Raw genomic sequence first — 21989 nt, 5'->3', positions numbered from 1 at the left:
TTTCACTACTTTATTTACAAGCTCTGGCAAAACATACATTTTAAGTGATGATCAGTCAGTGCTCAGATTCAAATTTTTATTGCAGTAAGTATGTTGAGTGGCTACCAGTATTATCAATAACTGAAATTAAACCATTCAGTTTCAGACAAGTTAATGTGACAGTCCTCCTGCTTGCAGCTGGCTGGAAATTATTTATATTATTTTCATAGTCGTGCCCTTCCCATTTATTCCTACTAAAAGCAAATTCTCCATTGCAAACTTTTGATAGAGTTTGTTTTGACCTCGAAGGGAACAATAACGAGGTTAACACATCACTTGACCCCTTCTTTAGCATTATGCTCAGTCCTCTGATATAAAAATAATCCCTGCTGCAAATATGCTAGTATAATTCCTGGATAGTTTTTTTGGTTGCCAGGACCATCCTTTTTGAGAAATCGGTTTGTTCACAATTTTATGGATTACCGGAATCGGGAGGGCAATTATGGCTTCTGTTTAATACGCTCTCATTAAATAGAGAATGTATTCTGAAAAACTAAACATTTATATATGCTCAATATATCTCATTCAGCTTAAGGGAAATTTCATTTATGACAATTTACTTAGCAGAAACCTGCCATATGCCATCATGTGGCTCACATGCCAATCCTTGATTGAAGTTGCAACATTTCCTTCTGGTTTCATCCCAGATCTGGATATTCAAGTTTATTTAACATGAGAGCACAGTAGCTGAGCAACGTGTGGTGGTGCCTGTGACTGGGCTGACTTCTTCTGTGTAATCTGGCTTCTGCACATGCCCAAAAGATGTGCTGGTAGGTTAAATGCTCCAATGTTTTTTTGCTATGTACCTACACCAAATGAAAGGTGATGGGCATGTGACAGAGAAAAGCTTGCAGGGCTGCAGAAAAATAAAATAGTTGCTCTGATAACAGCTGTGATATACATGGACTGAATAGCCTCTTTCTGTGTTATAATAATGAAAAAATACTGGCAGTTTCATACTAAAATATAAATAATGTACAGATTAATAGATACTTCGGAGTTCGTGACCCCCTGGCTATATTGTTACAACTTCTCAGCTGCAGCTGTCTGATTTTGAACTTGACCATACTGTTTTCCACGTGGGACTACCATATATGTGACTGCATGGGTTTTCTCACGTGCACTCCAACATCCCAAAGTTGTTTGAAAGTTACATTACTGCCAGCATGGTGCTTGGGGGTACGAACAGGAGAAAGAGGGGAGTTAATGGGCACTGGAGAGAATAGGTCATAGGGAAATAGAATTGATGGGACAAATGGACTTCTCTAAGACACAAAGGAATGGATGCACATCTGAAATCACATCTCTGATATCACTATATAGATAGAATTTGTGTAACTGCAAATTTCACATTTCTGGTCACAGTGAGATGACTAGCAAAGAGAAAATCATGAGGGGCAAATGAATAAAATTATATACAATGAGGCTAGACTAAGTGCATGCAAAGATTCATGTGCAGCTCAAACATCAAAGATCTGTTGGATCAAATGGCTTTGTCTTTAAAAGGGCACCATGGTAGCATAGTGGTTAGCATGCTGTTACACTTCAGAGTTCAATTCTGGCACGGTCTGTAAGAAGGTTTGCATGTTCTCCCTGTGAATGTGTGGGTTTTCTCAGGGTGCTCTGGTTTCCTCCCACAGTCTATAGATATACCGGTTAGTCATTGTAAACTGTCCTGTGATTAAGCTAGTGTTAAAGTAGACGGGTTGCAGGGCAGCACAGCTTGTTGGGCCGAGTGAGCCTCTTCTGCACTGTATCTCCAAATAAAATAAAAAAAATTCATATCATACATAAAATATTAAAACTAACTGCAGAGCTATTATCAAACATAAAGATCAAACACTGAAATATTAACAAGGGCAAGAAAGAAAAGACATTTTAAGTGACTGGCTTGATGTTCTATAGCTCTTCCCAACCTCTCACTTGTAAGAATGCTGTTCTCTTCTCTCACTTCCCCTGCCTGTTCTCAGGATGAGGCCTTCTATTCCTGGACATTTAAGTTAATTGGTTACTGCCTGTTACACTGCTGGCATTTAGAGTAGCTTTTGCTGTTTCTTTAACAGTTTTCTTTTGACCAGTCCAGGTTGTTAGCCCTGAGCTGAACCCCCAAACCTGGAGGACCACTCTTAGTCTGGCTTCTACCCTTTGACCTGTTTGGCATGGGTGACCCTACCAAGAATCAAAGCACAAGGGCCTGACTCCAGCCAACATACCTCTCTGTGTTATTGAAGCATGCAAGCCTCCAACCCCTACAAAAAGTTGTGGTCCTCTTGGAGGAGGACATCAAAGTTATTCACTTCTTCCTTTCAGAAAACAGGGTTTATCTTCCAACACTATCAATGATATCCTCAACCTGTATGCCCTCCACTTCCCACGCATATGCCCTCACCCATCATCCCACCCACCCCCACACCCCGACACAACAGGGATAGGGTTCCCTTTGTCTCACCTACCACCCCAGGAACCTCCACATCCAAAATATCATTCTCTGCAACTTCCACCATATCCAACGAGATCCCACTACCAGTTACATTTTTCTGTTCCTCCCCTTTCAACTTCTGCAAGAATTGCTTACTTCACAACTCCCCTCTTCAGCCCTTTGCCTATTCCACCTAATCACCTCCTAACTTCTCAGATCATTTCCTTTTATCCCCCTGATTATTCTACATCAGAAAGGATTCTCAAAGAACAGTAAAAGATGAATCTAGGACTTTGATCTCTAGACTACAAGGAGATATATACAGAACTAATATTGTTTCCCTACAAAATGCTGAGGAGCACAAATACCTGCAGATCAATATGGGGCGTCACATTAGCCTGACACTTTTATAGCTTGGGGAAGAGTTCAGGGTTCAATTCCAATGTCACATGTAAGGAGTCTGCACGTCCTCCCTGTGAAATGTGCGAGTTTCTCCACAGTCCAAAGGCGTCCCCGCTGAAAGGTTAATTGGCTATTGTAAATTTCCCCATTATTAGGCTAGGGTTGAATCGGGGGTTGGTGGGGTGCTGCAGCTTGGATCAGATGGGCCTACTCCATATTGTAGCTCAAAATAAATAATTAAAATAGTTAAACTTGACTTAAGTGCAGAATCAGGAAGACAAATCCTGAAGCACTTCAGGTTCAAAAAGGTGTACATGATACAACCATATGGATGTCCCAATATGTTTTTCAGCCAAGGGTTTTCTTTAAATAGAGTTGACAATTACAGGAATCGCTAAGCACCCTCAAACAGCAATATAACCAAGGCACAGGGATAATTTCCACTGGGTATTTAAAACACGGTCCTAAAAACATTGGGGAAAGCTTTTGACAACAAGAAACATAATGAATGGGCCAGTGGCATCTACTGCTTTCCAGTTGCTTGCTTTTCCTTTTTATGCTATTTACTCACTCTATAATTTTTAATATTTCAATAATCACTTCTTGCATTTCAAGTGTACTGGATATATTCAGTGGTCACTTTATTAAGTATACCTGCTCATTAATGCAAATATCTAACCAGCCAATTAGGTGGCAGAAAATTCAATGCATAAATGCATACAGACATGGTCAAGAGGTTCAGTTGTTGTTTAAAGCAAACATCAGAATGGGGAAGAAATGTGATCTAAGTGACTTTGACCGTGTAATGATTGTTGGTGCCAGATGGAGTGGTTTTAGTTCCTTTCAGTAACTGCTGATCTTCTGGGATTTTCACATACAAGTTTCTAGAGTTTATAGAGAATGGTGTGAAAAACAAAGTAAAAAAATCCAGCGAGCAGCAGTTCTGTGAGTGAAAGCGCCTTGTTAGAGTGATCAGAGGAGAATAACCAGACTGGTTCAAGCTGACAGGAAGGCAAATGTAGCTCAAATAATTGTGTGTTACAGGAATATATCTGTCATTTTCCATTCTCCACCCAAGCACTTCACATTTTTTTTTAAGAAAAAGCGATGTCTTTTTTTTCCTATCTCAATCTTCAACAGGTAGACTTGAGAACATGCATGCCCTCTTGTCACTTCGGCAGTCAATCCAGTAGCTATAGTCTGTGCTGGTACCATTGTACTGACCTATCTTCTTCATCGCTGCCCTGATCCTAGTTGTGGATGTTGAATCCTCTGAAGCATTGCTATTCATCGTTTTTTCCAGTCCTGATGGAGGATTTCGGCCCGAAATGTCAACTGTTTACACTTTCCATTGATGCTGCCTGGCCTGCTGAGTTCTTCCAGCATTTTGTGTGTGTTGCTTGGATTTTAGGCATCTGCAGATTTTCTTGTGTTTGTAATACATTGCTACTTGCTTACTGCAATGTTTGCTGCTCATGATATTCAACACAGTATCGCTCATTCATCACCAGAGGCAGGGCTATATATATAGTGATCATTAGGTGTTTTATCTAAAAACAGTGTTTGGCATAGTGCTCAGACTTCATGGGGTCTGGAATCAATGCTAATGACTCCCAGGCCTCTTCCATCCTACATGCATTCTACCTCATTACTTTTTTTTATTTTTAATTTTGCACCACTTATTTAACTATTTAAAAATACACACACACACACACACACACACACACACAGTAATTCATGATTTTTTCCCTATTATTATGTATTGCATTGTACTGCTGCCTCAAAGACAACAAATTTCATGACATATGTTGGTGATATTAAATCTGATGCGGATTTTGTTGCACTACCTCAGCTGATAGTAAAACAGGACATAACTGATTCAAGATTATGAATGTAACAGGATAGTTCTTAATGGGGAAGCTCCTTTAATAAAGCACATTGCTTCGGAGATTATATCTTTGGAATGATAACAGTGTAGTATTTTCCACATCCAAATTATGTAATTTACTTAGTTCCAGATGACCAGCCTGTTGATACAAGTGAGTGGCTTGCTTGGCCACTTTACAAGATAGTTAAGAGTCAAAAATGAAAATAAAAAGTTGCTAATGTTGGAAAGCCAAAATAGAAACAGAAAACTATATAAACACTCAGCACATTAGGCAGCATCTATGTAAAAGAGGAACAGTTAACATATCACTCCAGGGACCTTTTATCAAAGATGGGGAAGAGAAAAAAAATAAGTTAGCTTTACATGGCAGGGCAAGTTAAGAGAACTAGCCTCTTGGGTGAGACAAAATGGCAACATGACAGTTAAGATTGGATTAAGGGACATGCAAATTTGACACAAAATGTCAAAAATTCCCTCCCTCCCACAGATGCCTCTAGAACAGCGAACTTCCTCCATTGTTTTTTGTTCAATATTGGAATAAACTTCTTTGACTGTGAAATACATTTTGCGAATGGAAAAATGGCAGGACATGCCCAGCAGGCCAGACTAGATTAAAAAAAAGTAACTGGGCCAAGAAGATGACAGGCAGAAATGGCCATTTTTGATACAGTCAAGAATGAGCAAGATACCCAAAATTTGGAAATTTAATACAGGGTCCTGAAGTCTGCAAAAACAGAAATGAGGTGCTGTTTCTCAAGCCCAAGTCAGATCTTGTTGTAACAGAGCACAAGGCACAAATGGAGAGATCAGGGTGGGAGTGGGGTAGTGAATTGAAGTGTCAGGCAATGGAAGGTCAGGGTCACTCCTGTAGACTGAATACTGGTGCTTTGCAGATGAGTTGCTGTGGTTCTGGAATTGAATTAGGCCAAGCTTACATCTTCCATAAACTGCTTCAGTGAACTGAGTATTTTTTTCTAACAAGCCAATAGCTTCAAGATATAACATTTTTATTCTAGACTATTAGTCAAATTTAAATTCTCTGCTTGCATAGGTGAGGTGGGTTTGGATACTCGTCTATCATTACTTGCCTTTTACCACATGAAGTGCAACTATTATAGAAAAAGAACTTTCAGTTGAGTAGTGTTTATCACTCAATAATTGTTACATCATAAAAGCACTTGAACCCATAGAAATTCCTTCAAGTATAATGACTGTGATAGTGCAGGAGTAAGAGTCATTATATTTCAGTCTGCCCTAACTCACAGTATAGCAAACAACCAGATAAACAAGCTAAACAACAAGCTGTTTCAGGGAAGTTGGGTGAAAGGATAAAACTGATTAAGGCGTTGCACTTTATAAATCCATCTCGGAGTTTAGATAGGGCCTTGGTTTACTATCTCATGCAAATAACAGTACCTTCAGCAGTGCAGTATAGCTTTAATTAATGCATCTTAAATGATAGGCTCAGGTCTCTGCTCACATACAATATGTTAGTCCACACATGACAAGAAATGCAAGACTGATAGTACATGCAGTATTCCATTAAAAGGTTTAGAATATAAAACCAGATAGAATTAATGTTACAATTATAAAAACTCAAATTTAGCCAACCCGGTGTGCTTACAACTAAATCAAAGGAAGAGACTTATAAAGTTGTGAGAAACAATAATAAGCCATGGATTAACGGCATTTTTGAACCCAAAGCAGGATGACAAAAAAGATAAACGAATGCAAGACAGAACATGAGAACAAACCAAGGGAAATAAACTAAAAGGACTTTTATAGGTACATAAAATGGAGGGCAAATGTTAGCCACACACAGGACAGAAGAATTTATAATGAAAAATAAGCAAATAACAGAGGAACTAAACAATTATCTTGCACGTGTCTTGACAGAAGGCACAAAAATAATGACAGATATATTGGAAATTTAAGGATTAAGATGAGGAACTGAAGAAATGTTAGTGGGAAAAATAAAGGTACCAGACATTTTGAAATCAAATCTCATTACCCAAGAAAGGTTGCATTTGCCATAGGAGTACAACAAAGATTCAATAGATGCCAAAGGATGATGGATTTGCCATAGTAAGAGATCAATTAGAGATCAATTAGTCTGGGACTACATTTTCCTGAAGTTGCAAGAGATCTCATCAAAAATTAAAAGGGCTTGACAGGTTAGATGGTAGGAGCATATTTCCGCTGACAGAGGAGACTAGGGCCAATGGCCACAGTTTGAGAATAAGGCTATTTAGAACTGGGTTATGAAATGAAACCTTTGGCCTTTGATAGAGAAGTAGAAGAGAAACTACTCCTGGAAAGGGGTCGATTATTGGTGCCGGACAAATAACCTCTTCCTCAATGTCAACAAGGCAAAGAAGATGGTTATGGTTATCAGCTTCAGGAGAATGTGCACCATCCACACTCCTTACATCGGCAGCACAACAGTGGAAAATGCAGGCAGTCTCAAATTCCTGGGAGTGCAGATCTCGATCAACTGTCATGGGCCCTGAACACATTATACACAATCAGGAAAGCTCACCAACACCTCTACTTTCTGAGGAGGCTGAAAAGAGCTGGACTATACATATCTATGCTCATGTCATTCTACAGTAGAACACATCGACATTGTAACAAGCTGCATCACTGCATGATATGGAAACTGCACTCATGCTTTCAGGAAGTCTCTACAAAGGGTAGCCATAACCGCCCAACACATCTCAGGCACCAGCCTACCCACTAAAAGTATATATCTGGAGAGGTGCTGGAAAAGGACCAGTAATATCATGAAAGATCCCACCCTGCTCATGGACTACTTGTCCCACTCCCATCAGGGAGGAGGCTAAATAGCATCCACACCAGGGCCACCAGATTCAGAAACAGTTACTTTCCCCAAGCAGCAAGGTTGATCAACACCTCCAGCCACTAACCCATCCCTCTACAACGCAAGCACCACTATATAATTTCCTGTCACATTCACCTTATGTACAGACGCTCCTGCGTCTAGTGTCACTTTATGGGCATACAATCAATGTATATAAGCTATCTTATGTATTTATTCTGTTCAATAATTATTATGCTATCTTATTGTGAACTTTTTGTACTTCATCAGATCCACAGTAACAATTATTTAATTCTCTTTTAACATTTGTTTACTGGAAATGACATTAAACAATCTTTAAATCTACCTTAAAATTTGCTTGACTAATCAGAAACAATCAAAACTGAGACTAATAGATTTTTAATGGAAAATGTATTTAGCTGAGTTGGTAAAATGTAGCTGTGGATCAGCAATGAACATAGAGCAGCACTGGAACCGACCCTTTGCCTCTCTCACTTAAAGTTATGCCCTCTAGTATTTGAGATGTCTACCTGGGAAGAAGATTTTAGATATCTGCCTCCTCTACGCTTCTCATAACTTCACAAACTTCAATATGATCTCCTTTAGTAACTGACACTCCAGAAAAAACAGTTGTCATAGCTCATGCCCTCCAATTCAGGCAGCATCCAGGTAAACCTCTTCTGAATCTTCTCTAAAGCCTCCATATCTTCCTGTAATAAGGCAACCAGAACAGCACCAATGATGAAACTGAATGGCAAAACAGAATCGAAAGCTGAATGTCCTCTGTTCCAATAGACTTAGCAGATTTTTCATTTTAAAAATCAGGTTTTATTGCGCTTATGAGGATTAAAATGGGTAGACAAAAACAACTTGTGTGCCAGCCATAAGGTAATTGAACAGCAAATCAAAATTGAGGAGCTAATTGGCCTTAGTTTTTATTCCATTGTGTAGAGTTCTGCTGAAAACTTCTAAAACATTTGATTTTCTTTTTGCGTGTTGAAAGGCAAAAAGGACTGCAGTCTCTCCCTATCAATACGATGAGCCTTAACATCAGTCACTTGGACCTGTTCTATATACATGTGTGGCTTAGTGCCAAAGTATCCAAAAATGTGCACATGAAATGATTTGGGAAATTTTTCCCGTGTTGAAAAACTACTACACTAATGCAAGTTGCTACAACCCAAAAATATTCAATTGATAATTTCAGAAAAAGACAATGTTCCAATACATAGCTGACAGATTTGCTAACGAATAGTTCCATCCAAATTAGATTTTAAAAAATAAACTGGGAATACCATCTGATCAAGGGGTAATTTACATTGATGCATTTCAATTTTTTTGGATTTAAGCCACAGTAACAAGATTTAATTTAAAATATATACATAGTATTGCAATCAGAACATGTCAGTTCTCAGTTAAATACTACACTTAATACAACATACTCATGTATGAAAAAACAATGTGCGTCAATTCAATAAAGAACAGCTTTGTATTTTTATAGTGAAGATTGATTTCTCAATTTGTACTTTGATCATCTCAACTTGCATAGCAAGTTGCAGCAAAACTGCACTGAGTGAGGGAAAAACTTGGGAAAGTCACAAGCACATGGGAATGAGGGAAAGGATAGGGTTGGGGGTTGGAGGCTGGCTTGGAGGCTTTGGGCTGACATGGGCACCCAGCAGAGAGGGAAGGGGTGACAGTGATAAGACATACTGAATTATGGATATCAAGACACATTAATTTCGTCGCAGTTAGAGGACAAAGAGTTCAAAGCAATACAGGAATTTTTTTTTAAAAGGGATTTTGTTTCATAAATTCTATTCACTCATACAAGTATACCCTCATTCTATTTAGCTAGCCTGCATATACAATCTGTAAATAGAGCATTTTCCATCACTAATTCCAGCATCATTCAACACACATCATGAGAAGAATGTTTGTTGTCATCTTCCTGCATCAAATACTGCAAATCCTGACTAGCTTTTAAATTTAAAAACTAAGTAGTAAATTAATTCTATTTGCAAGGCTGCAAGGATTTCTTTACCATTTTTAAGAACTTGAATTTTCCTAGAGAAAAAAATATAGTATACTTCTCACAAAATGAATATTTTCAATACAGTTATGGCTGCTTATAGATCAAAATCAGCTGTTGGCTTTATCCATTAATATAGTCATACTTTATTGATCCCGGGGGAAATTGGTTAAATTTACTGATAATATATCTTTAAATAATATATAATTATTACTGATAATATATAAATTTACTGATAATATATCTTCTAAGTGAAGAGTTTTAGAGAAAGCTAAACTAAAATATCAGATATGAATTACAATTCTAGACGTTTTTATTCCAAATTGACTTCTATAGAGAAGTGATTGGAATTGGATTACAGAGCAATTCATTTTCCATTGCTTTGGAAATACAACCACATATCAATAAATTCCACTGAAGTGTCAAGGCTCCAGGACAAACCCATCAAATACACCCTCACATATGACATCAGTAATGTTCTCTTCCACATCTGTGGGTCACTGAAACAAGTTTTTACTGTTTTTGCAAAGTCTATTTCATTGTGACTTAAAAGACAACAATGGCCCTGGCAGATCATAGATCAGTACTGATAACACAATTCAGATGGCCCCCTAGAGAAAGCAGGTAGACAGAAATTCCTGTCCCTTATCTCAGAGGATTTTATTTTGTGATGAATAAATTCTTAGAGTGATGGCTTACCAGCTGTGTTGAATTCGGCTCAATGGAATTGGACAGGCCAAGACCTGCTAGAAGTGCACTATCAACATATCAGAATCTATTGTGTGGGGGTGTGGGCAGAGAAGAAACAAGCATACGCATGGTGGCCCTCATTCTAACATATCTCTGTATGTGTTTGCATCAGGCTGTGTAGACAGCTAGGGTATACAGGAATTAAATTGTACTGCAATGGTACATGGGCAGCTTTCAAATTTGGTTTTCACAGAACACTCCATTCAGTTGGATCATATTGCACTAACAGACAATTGCAGAAAAATATTTTGCAGTAAACTCCCTTAACAACAATAATAAAAGCAGAAAATGCTGGAAATTCTGAGCAGGTTATTTACCAAGCTTTCCTTTATGTAAAAATGTCTCTGCTGCTTTGACATTAGGTAACTACCAAATTTATATAATCCTTTCACATGCATGTACAAGCACACAAAATTTTTGAAAATGCACAATTAGATTCAGGACAACATATATGGCACCATGAGCTAAATGTACACAGTCTTTTAGTTCACTTGAAGTCCACACCAAATACTGACCTATCACATTTTTATTGCCCATCTGTGTGGGTTCTCATTGAAAACCATTTTGAAAAAGCCGGTCAATAGAAAGCACATAGGGAATAGTGCTCTCATACAGAGATTATAAGCAAATCACAGTTTAAAAGAGAAAAAATTATTAGGATTGGTTAAGTAAAATTAATGTAGGGAGAAAACAATACTGATATATACGGTCAACATCATTATTGCAGTTAAATGATTCATGTACAAAACTGAGAATGGTTTAAGTAATGAATATGCTCTGATAATTAGATAGCTTTATTATATTTACTATTTACAGCATTAGCATTTTAACTGAATTTTTAAAAGCACACTGAACTTGTCATAAATATAATGGAATAATTAATGTTTTTCATTAAATTATATACACAGCAATCTCAGTTTGCCTTTGTACACGGGCATAAACAGTCTGTGACTGCTTTTAGACGGGTCTTAAGAAGTTAGTTATTGCCTCAATGCATAACACTGAAATCTCAGCTGTTCTGATATTTGACCTTGGATGCTTGACGGTAATCCTTTTGTGTACTTTTCCTCGAAGTATATAACATAGTGAAATGTCTGCTATTGAACAGACACAGCCTCCAGGCACTGGAGTAGTGGCAATTAAAAATCCTTACCAATTTTTCATCAACTGTTATGAGTTGCGTGTCCCGAGTTTGAGTCTGAGCCAGCTGCCATGTCGAAGTGCTCAATGACCTGCAATGCAAGACAGTAGAAAGCATTTCATTCAACGCGATACACACAGAAGCAACAGAAACAAATTGGTTATTAATGTTTGTGTTAAAAAACAGACAGAAAGGATATATAAAAATGCTGAAATTTTATTTCTCCCAGATTGTTGAGTTCATGTCAGAGTATCAATCAGCTTTTAACAACACACTGCACTCACTTTACTTCATCCTACAGGCTTTCGGTCACAGAAATTGACAGTGGTCACAGCTACACTATAAAAGTGTGTGAATGCAGCTGGCTTGTCAAGAACAAACACTGCAAGCAGACAGCAGCTAAAATTTCTTATGGCAAGCATTTGTTAAGTATCCAGCATAATTTAAACTTGAGAATCAGAATCAGATTTAATATCCCTGGCATATGTCGTGAAATTTGTTATTTGGCAGCAGCAGTTCAATGCAACACATAACAATAAAATACAGACACACACACACACACACACACACACACTTACCCCTTACCTGAAATGCTTGGGGCCAGAAGTGTTTCACATTTTGGATTTTTTTGGGTTTTAGAATATATGAGGTAGCTTGGGACCGCCATAATTTCCAACTCTGAATTTGTATGCTACCATTAAGCAGTCTTTGTCTTACACTGTTCATTACACATAGTAAAAAAATTTACACACCACTAATATAATGATATCATGTGTGCAGGGTAACAAAAGCAGCATAGCATACCTGAATCAGCTGTTGAAAAACAACAAACAATGGCAAGTTTTCAGTCTCCACCTACGATGCCATGTTTTGATTAAAAGGTTACTGTACACTGTATTTGTACATTACCTTTTAAAGTTTTATACACAAGGTATAAAAACAATCAGCATTGTAGATTTGTTCTGGTGTTAAGAGTTTCATCAGTGATTATCTGATGATCTTGCAGTGAAGGATGTAAGAAATAAAAGTAAATTCAAATTCAAATCTTGGCAAACTCATCAATGAATTTCTCTTCTGCTTCGTGATCAGCAGATGCTTTATTACCACAAGTATTTCATGATTTCCAGTGGGCCGAGGGTTTATCCTTTTACCACCCACTGGATCACTTGGTCTGGTGCGTAATGTCAGGATTGGTCTCCTTTCGGATTAACAGGGTCACGGCATGTGTGCATTCCACCTGAGGAATTGAGAAGCAGCTCGGAAACTCAAGATCTTCTGGTGTGGGGAGGAGCTCAAACACCATCTGTCCCCAATTTACCTGGGTGTGACAATGGATAGGACGCTCTCATTTGCCACCCACATCCAAAAACTCCAAGGGAAAGTTGGCTCTCGCAATTCTCTCTTGAAAAAATTAGCAGGCACGAAATGGGGAGCTAATGTTCACACACTTAGATCAACTGCCCTAGCACTCTGCTATGCACCTGCAGAATACTGTGCACCTGTCTGGGGCAGATCAGCCCATGCGAAGAAAACAGGCCCATTGCTTAACGAAGCCTGCCGAATAATCATGGGCACACTGTGCCCCACACCCACTAACATCATTTACAGACTTGCAGGCATTGCTCCCCCAGAGATCCAAAGACACACTACAACAAAAATTGAAAAAGGTAAACAGAACTCGGATCCACGGCACCCACTACATCACCATGTGCCAGTTTCCAACTGCCTAAAATCGAGGAAAAGCTTTGCTACAGTGGAGGAACCACCGCACGGAACATCCCCCCAAGCATACAGGATTGACCCCTGCCAACAAACAAGCCAGAACCCCACCAAACAATACAGTGCAAGACCCCACAGAAATGTTGCTAGACGGGGCACTGCTTGGCAGACAGAAGTGATGCGTTCTCAACAGAGCGAGAGCGGGAGTTTATAGGATGGGAGACAATACGGTAAAGTGGGGTTTAAAGATCAGCGAATCCTGTGAGTGTGGCGATAGGGTGCAGAACATTGAACACGTTCTGCGCAACTGCCCACTCTCACCTGATTTAGCTGACACTGACCTGCTCAACATCAACCAAACAACACTAGAGTGGCTGGCAGTCTGGTGTGACAAGCTATGATGACCACAAGTATTTAAAAATATAGTGTCAAGTTTTTACTTAAATTTTTGCAACCATCTTGTTGAATATTTACAATTACCTTCAATTTTCAATTCATTATGATAGATCTTTGCTGGTTTCATGATCAGCATAGCATTAAGTGGCATATGTTCACTCCGATGCTAACAAATCCACTTTCAATACACTATCGAGATCTACACACACACACACACACACACACGCACACGCGTGCGTGCACGCACACACTCTCACACACCACGCACACACGCGCTCACGCAAACACACACGCACGCACGGTCATAAAAATAAATAGTGCAAAACGAAAGCAAAAAAAGAAAATAGTGAGGTGGTGTACGTGGGTCCATCATCCATTCAAATATCTGAGGGTGGAGGGTAAGAAGCTGTTCCTGAAACAGGCTCCTGTACCTCCTCCTCGATGGTAGCAATGAGAAGTGGACATGTCCTAGGTGACAGGGGTCCTTAATAATGGATGATTGCTTTTTGAGGTAACGCCTTATGAAAATGTTCTTGATACTAGGGAGACGAATGCCCACTTTATACAACTTAAAAGAACTTTGTATTCATACATAATTTCAAAACTAACAAAACCCAATACAGTGAATTCTGGTTAATTGGGACTCATTGGGACCAGTACATTTTGGCCCAATAAAGCAGCTGCCCCGGTTAGCCAAAGTTTCATGGAAATAGTTTAAAGTATAAGAAAGGCAAACTACCATTTAACTCAGTAACAATGCATTTAAACGAAATGCAGAACAAATTAGAACACTAGCAATACCTATACAGTACTCTAAAACTGTGCATCGGTTCCTAAAAATTATCGACAGAGGAATTTATCTGTGTTCTTATGACTGATTGTAAAGGAACTAAATCAGCACACCCACCCTGTGCAGGCAATCGACAGCCTTCATACAAAGCGTTTTTTTGACTGCAACCTTCAAATCTTCATTTTCATTCTAACATTCAGAATACTTTCAAATACTTTATAATTCTTAACTTGAAGTAGTGAAATTATTTCATTTTCACTCCCGGCCATTTCTGGCATCACTAAGCCTGAATGTTTGAAACCACAGTGAGCAAAATAGTTCAGAATTGTCTTATTTCCCATCAACTATCAGGAACAAAAATCACTGCGTGTTGAATACAAAACACACACTACTGACACTACTTAGCTTGAAGTGCAGTGTACAACGGTCACACAAGTGCATGCAACTGACACGAGATAAAAACTTTTCAGCAAGTCTCCTGCCCCAATTAAGTGGCACGGTATCCCAAATAAACAAAGGAATCCCAGCTATTTTCTTGATTTATTTGTTGTTCTTTAAGAGTTGACCCAAATGAATGGCTGCCCAAATTAACCAGAAACTATTATATTTCTAAAAAGAAAATTGGATTTTACATCCAAAATACTCACCAATAATTATAATCACTGGTAGAACATTCTGCAGTTCTTCATTACTGATACATTTTGGCATTATGATTCTAAGACACTAACCTTCCATCCTCCAGTGCAGCACTAATTCTTAACTTTGTATTACAATATTCATCTGACTAAATAGCTATATAATACAAAGTTGAAATTCGTTTTCAAAACAACTTAGCCCAATTTTCAGAAACAGAATCGGGCTTATTATCACCGACATGTGTTGTGAAAATTGTTAACTTAGCAGCAGCAGTTCAATGCAATACATAACATAGAAGAAAAAAATAAATAACTCAAGTACAGTATACATATATAGAATAGATTAAAAATAAAGCAAAAAACAGAAACAATATATATTTTAAAAGTGAGGTAGTGTCCAAGGGTTCAATGTCCATTTAGGAATTGGATGGCAGAGGGGAAGAAACTGTTCCTGCATTGCTCAGCATGTGCCTTCAGGCTTCTGTACCTCCTACCTGATGGTAACAGTGAGAAAAGGGCATGCCCTGGGTGCTGGAGGTCATTAATAATGGATGCAGCCTTTCTGAGACACCACTCCTTGAAAATGTCCTGGGTACTTTGTAGGCTAGTACCCAAGATGGAGCCGACTAAATTTATAACCCTCTGCAGCTTCTTTCGGTCCTGTGCAGTAGCCCCTCCATACCAAACAGTGATGCAGCCTGTCAGAATGCTCTGCACGGTACAACTACAGAAGTCTTTGAGTGTTATTTGTTGACATACCAAATCTCTTCAAACTCCTAATGAAGTATAGCAGCTGTCTTGGCTTCTTTATAACTGCATTGATATGTCGGGACCAGGTTAGATCCTCAGAGATCTTCCTCTTTTAGATAAATATTGGAAAGGTATTTTTGATATTATTTCAACAGTTTTGCGTATTAATTTAAAACCTCACCCTATTACTGCAATTTTTGGATTACCAGTGACAGATGTTAGTCATTTATCCTTTTCAGCTTGCTATTGATTGCATTTGTTACACTAATAGCTAAAAGATCCATCTTACTTAAATGGAAAGATTCTGATCCTCCTACTACTTTTCAATGGTTTTCTCAAACTATATTATGTTTAAACCTGGAAAAAAATTAGCTGTGGTATGGTTAAATTTGAAGAAACCTGGAGACCATTTATTCAAGATTTTCATATGATGTAAGTTGTCCCTTTCAGAACCCTTTTTTAAAATAATCTTTTGTTTATCTATGGAGGAGCGGAGTTAATGACAAATAATGTTCTTATCCGAAGGAATAGGACATCCCAGTTTTGTGTTTTTTTTTCAGTTTAGGGGGTTCTTTATAAAATTCTTCTTTAATGTTCAATTACTCAGAGATTGGGAGGCTTGAATTATATATTTTACTCGAATTATGTTTGTATGTGCTAACCATTATCAATGTTACACTGATCTCTTTGTATCATTAATATTGTTATGTATATTAATCTGAAACAATAAAAAGATTGAAAAAGAAAAAAAAAAGATCCTCAGAGATCTTGACATTCAGGAACTTGAAGTTGTTCACTTTCTCCACTTCTGATCCCTCTATGAGGATTGGTATGTGTTCCTTTGTCTTACTCTTCCTGAAGTCCACAATCAGCTCTTCATAGTACTGACGTTGAATGCCAGGTTGCTGCTGCGACACCACTCCACTTGTTGGCATATCCTGCTCCTGTACACCCTCTCGTCACCATCTGAGATTCTACCAACAATGGTTGTATCATCAGCAAATTTATCGATAGTATTTGAGCAATGCCTAGCACACAGTCATGGGTGTGGAGAGAATAGAGCAGTGAGCTAAGCACCCACACCTGAAGTGCACCAATGTTGATCGTCACCGAGGAGGAAATATTATCAGCAACCTGCACAGATTGTGGTCTTCCAGTTAAGAAGTCGAGGACCCAATTGCAGAGGGAGGTACAGAGGCCCAGGTTCTGTAACTTCTCAATCAAGATTGTGGGAATGATGGTATTAAATGCTGAGTTATAGTCGATGAACAGCATTCTGACATAGGTGTTTGTGTTGTCCAGGTGGTCTAGAGCTCTGTGACGAGCCATTATCTGCCGTTGACCTATTGTGGCAATAGGCAAATTGCAATGGGTCCAGGTCCTTGCTAAGGTAGTTCAGTCTACTCATGACCAACCTCTCAAAGCATTTCATCACTGTAGATGTGAGTGCTACCGGGTGATAGTCATTAAGGCAGCTCACATTATTCTTCCTAGGCACTCGTATAATTGTTGCCTTTTTGAAGCAAGTGGGAACTTCCGCCCGTAGCAGTAAGAGGTTGAATAAGTTTCAAGAATCTTTTAGGTATCACTAGATTCTGGAATGGTTCCAGAGGACAGGAAAACTTCAAAAGTCACTCCACTCTTCAAGAAGGGAGAGAGGTAAAATACAGGAAATTACAGTTAGCCTAATTTCAGTGGTTGGGAAGGTTAAGTCTATTATTAAGGATCAGGTTTAGGGTTACTTTAGGCACATGATAAAATAGGCCAACATTAGCGTGATTTCCTTCAGGGGAAATCTTACCTAATAAATCTGTTGGAATGCTTTGAGAAACAACGAGCAGCATAGAAAAAGGAGACTCAGTGGATGTTTCTTAATTGGATTTTTCAGAAGGCCTTTGATATGGTGCTGCACATGAAGCTGCTAAGGATAAGAGCACATGGCATTAGAGGAAAGATACTAGCATGGATAGAAGATTGGCTAATTGGCAGGAGGCAAAGAGTGAGAATAAAGGAGGCCTTTTCTGACTGGATGAGGTGACTCGTGGTATTCTGCAGGGGTTGCTGTTGGAACAGCTACTTGGATTTCGATGACAGAACTGATGGTTTTGTGGCCAGACAGGTAGTGTTGAAGAAGCAGGGAGTCTGCATAAAAGCTTAAGACAGATTAGGAGAATGGGCAAACAAGTGGCAGATGAAATATAGAATAGGGAAATGCATGATCATGCAGTTTTGAGGAAGGAATAAAGATGCAGAATATTTTCTAAATGGGGAAGAAATTCATAATTCAGAGGTTGAAAGAGACTTGGTAGTCCTCGTGCAGGACTCTATTAACATATGTTGAGTTGGTGGTAGGGAAGGCAAATGCAATGTTAGCATTCATTTCGAGAGAACTAGAATATAGAAGTAAAGATGTAATAGTGAGGCTTTATAAGGCTTTGGTCACACTGCACTTAACAGTACAGCGATGAGTTTTGGGCTCCTTATAAGAACATCAAAGAAAGGGGCAGGAGTAGGCCACCTGGCCCACTGAGCCTGCTCCACCATTCAATAAGATCATGGCTGATCTGGCCATGGACTCATCTCCACCTACCTGCCTTTTCCCCATAACCCTCAATTTCTCTAATGTGCAAAAATCTATCCAACCTTGTCTTAAATACATTTACTGAGGTAGCCTCCACTGCTTCATTGGGCAGAGAATTCCACAATTCACCACTCTCTGGGAAAAGCAGTCCTCCTCATCTCTGTCCTAAATCTACTCCCCCAAATCTTGAGGCTATGTCCCCTAGTTCTAGTCTCACCTATCAGTGGAAACAACTTTCCTGCCTCTATCTTATTTATTACTTTCATAATTTTATATGTTTCTATAAGATCTCCCTATATTTTTCTGAATTCCAGTGAGTACAGTCCCAGGCAACTCAATCTCTCCTCATAGTCCAACCCCCATATCTCTGGAATCAACCTGGTGAATCTCCTCTGCATCGCCTCCAAAGCTAGTATATCCTTCCTCAAGTATGGAGACCAGAACTGCACACAGTACTCCAGGTGCGGCCTCACCAGTACCCTGTACAGTTGCAACATAACCTCGCTGCTCTTAAGTTCAATCCCTCTGGCACTGAAGGCTGACACCACATTTGCCTTCTTCATAGCCTGCTGCACCTGCAAACCAACTTTCTGTGATTCTTGCACAAGCACTCCCAAGTCCCTCTGCATAGCAGCATGCTGCAATGTTTTTTACCATTTAAATAATAATCTGCTCTTGCATTTTTCCTTCTAAAATGGATGACCTCGCATTTACCAACATTATATTCCATCTGCTAGACCCTTGCCCACTCACTTAACCTATCTATATCTCCCTGAAGACCCTCTGTATCTTCCGCACAATTTGCTTTTCCACTCAATTTAGTATCATCTGCAAACTTGGATACACTACACTTCATCTAAGAAAGGATGTGTTGGCATTGGAGAGATCCAAAGGAGGTTCACAAGAATGATCCCAAAAATAAAAGGGTTAACGTATGAGGAATGTTTGATGGCACTAGGCCTGTACTTGTTGGAGTTTAGAAGAATGAGGGGAAGAACTCATTGAAACTATCAAATATTGAAAGGCTTAGAGGAAGTGGGTGTAGAGAGGATGCTTCCTATAGTGGGGAAGTCTTCAGCCAGAGGACAAAGCCTCAGAATAGAAAGATGTCCTTTTAGAACATAGATAAGGGGATATTTCTCTAGCCAGAGTGTGGTGAATCTGTGGAATTCATTGCAAAAGATGCTTGGGGAGGCAAGTTATTGGGTATATTTACAGCAGAGGTTAATAGGTTCTTGATTAGTAAGGGTGTCAAAGGTAATGGGGAGAAGGCAGGAGAATTGGGTTGAGAGGGATAATAAATCAGCCATGATGGAATGGCGGAGCAGACTTGTTGGGCCAAATGGACTCATTCTACTCATATGTCTTAAGGTCTTTTGAGCTTATGACAATATTGTAGACAGGGCCCAGTATTTGAGGTAGGTTATGTCAGGAAGGCTTTCAAAGGAAAAGAGAAAGCAAATATTTGAGGAGGAAGAGGATGGCCAGCCACATATGTGGTGAGAAGCAAGTCTGTGTTGGGAGGGGGGAGAATTGAAAAAAAGAGACATCTGACAATTATAGCAAACGAGAGACAGAAGAGTCACAATCAGCAGAGAAATGAGTGAAGATTCTCTGAGATGATTACCCCTCCTGACTTAAAGAGAGAGACTGCTATAAAATGCACTTACTTTTGTGAGACTAGTTCCCTTTTGATTTCCCAAATCCTATTAAATTCACATAACAATTGCTGAATTTAAAATAAGGCTTCAAATAGAATCAAGATTTTAAAGTGCATTGCCTCACCACAATGTAACACTCATGCCTTAAAATCGACTGTTGTGAATATTGCAGGGTGGGTGCATATTCTACATTTTAACCTTGGTTATTATCCTGCTTCTTAGTCTTCATTACACCCTTACATCCAATATCAATAAACTAACTTTAGGGCTGTCAATAACACAGTATTTCAGATAAGCATAGTGATTTGACTTCAAAAATTAACAAAATGCCACAGCAATCAATTTTGTAGTATAAGTAATTGGACAGAATAAATACACTCTAAATACGGTTCTATTGGGAACAAAGGTGCCAGGAGATAATAACACACCAGATGGTCATCACCCAGCCTGAAGTACAAGGACACACTAATGTTTACAATCCAGGCTAATGTTTAGACCATATACTGAACAGGTAGAAATATTACATACAGGAACGAGGAACCATTTGAGAAAACCGATACAGTGCCAATGTACAGGGATGATTATGTAAAACTTTTGAAACTGAATTTTAATGCCAAGAAAATTCACTGCCGTATTTGATGCTACCCAAATCTTAGTGTACCAAATGCATTTAATTATTCAAAACATAACCTCAGAATGTAGAGGTAACCTACAAAATTTACACTGGGTTCAATATTTAAGCCACCATAGAGAATGCAAAGTTGGATTGTTTCTTTCAAGAAACATATTTCCTCTTAGAAGGACTTTGAGATAACTTATTGAAAATTTTATTATGAATGAGCTGACAGGGTTAATCCTAGAAAATAAGTCAAACTTGACATAAAACAATTAAGCAGGCAAGACTAAGGAATATTTACTCTTTATTACTTCAAAGACATGGTAACCCAAAGATTAATTCAAGTCAGAGATTGCTTTCTTAAGAGGGAAGACAAACAAGAAGGCAGATACTTCAAGGTTTGTCTTGCAGGTTCAGATTTATTACACTTGCTGGCATTTATACTTACAATATCAAACCTGATATAATGGACATCTGCAAAAACATAATTAAGTTGCTCATGAAATTTTGGCCTTTAACTTGAGGTGTAGGAATACAAAAGGTAAAGAGTCACATAATTTTCTGGGTAAACTATATTTTATTTTGGATATTTGTATTTTTGAAAGAATATATTGGCTCTAGAGAGTGGGCATTGCAGTTTCACCAGAACAATACCAGGACTAAAATATCATCCCTAAGTATTAATAATCATTTACTAACTGGGCCTCTGAGGTCCCCTCTGCAACTGGATCCTCAACTTCCTTATCAGGAGACCACATTCAGAACGGATTGGTAATAGCATTTCCTCTTTGTTGACAATCACAGGAGTACCTCAAAGATGCGTCTGCACGCTTGACTGTGTAGCTAAGCACTGCCCAGACACCATCTATATGCAACGCCTTTGCCCCCAACTGACTCCCGTTTCCTAGGGTGAATAGTCATCAATCCCGCCCAACAGTGCAAATGCTTTGGTGCAGATACGGTGTGAGGCACCCAATGATCAGCCACGACACAAATATCAAACAATATGCCAAGTGTGAGTAAATTTTTGGTGGTGAGTTAGTAGCAACAACTAAAAGAAGAGGCGCCACATAAGTAACTTATCAGTCTTGTGCACATAATATTTTAATACGTTGGAGCTCACGCCTCCGATTCCATCAACGAAGTCTTTCCGAGACTCCGGCCACCATCCAAACCCCCGAGGTCCGGTACCTGCCACCCTGGAACCGCTGTCCGTTCCCCGCACGTCCGTCCTCTCCACTCGCCTCCCAAAAAAGCCTGTGATCCTCAGCTCAGCACACACAAGATAGCATGACTTCCATTGGCTAGCAAACGAATACAATTTCCATTAT

At 39.0% G+C, this 21989-nt stretch overlaps 1 protein-coding gene across 1 annotated transcript in view; it reads right to left on the bottom strand.

The window, feature by feature from the left end:
* The window catches only part of ndufs4 (NADH:ubiquinone oxidoreductase subunit S4), a 106763-nt gene that overhangs the window by 63302 nt on the left and 21472 nt on the right, over positions 1-21989 (bottom strand). The window contains 1 exon segment of the mRNA XM_063042912.1: positions 11523-11601. Coding sequence (XP_062898982.1) covers positions 11523-11601 — 79 coding nt within the window.

The sequence above is a fragment of the Mobula hypostoma genome, chromosome 3 (genome assembly GCF_963921235.1).
Source record: "Mobula hypostoma chromosome 3, sMobHyp1.1, whole genome shotgun sequence".
NCBI classification, from domain to species: Eukaryota; Metazoa; Chordata; class Chondrichthyes; order Myliobatiformes; family Myliobatidae; genus Mobula; species Mobula hypostoma.
Note: the sequence above shows the minus strand (reverse complement) of the source record. Positions and strands in the feature narration are given on the sequence as shown.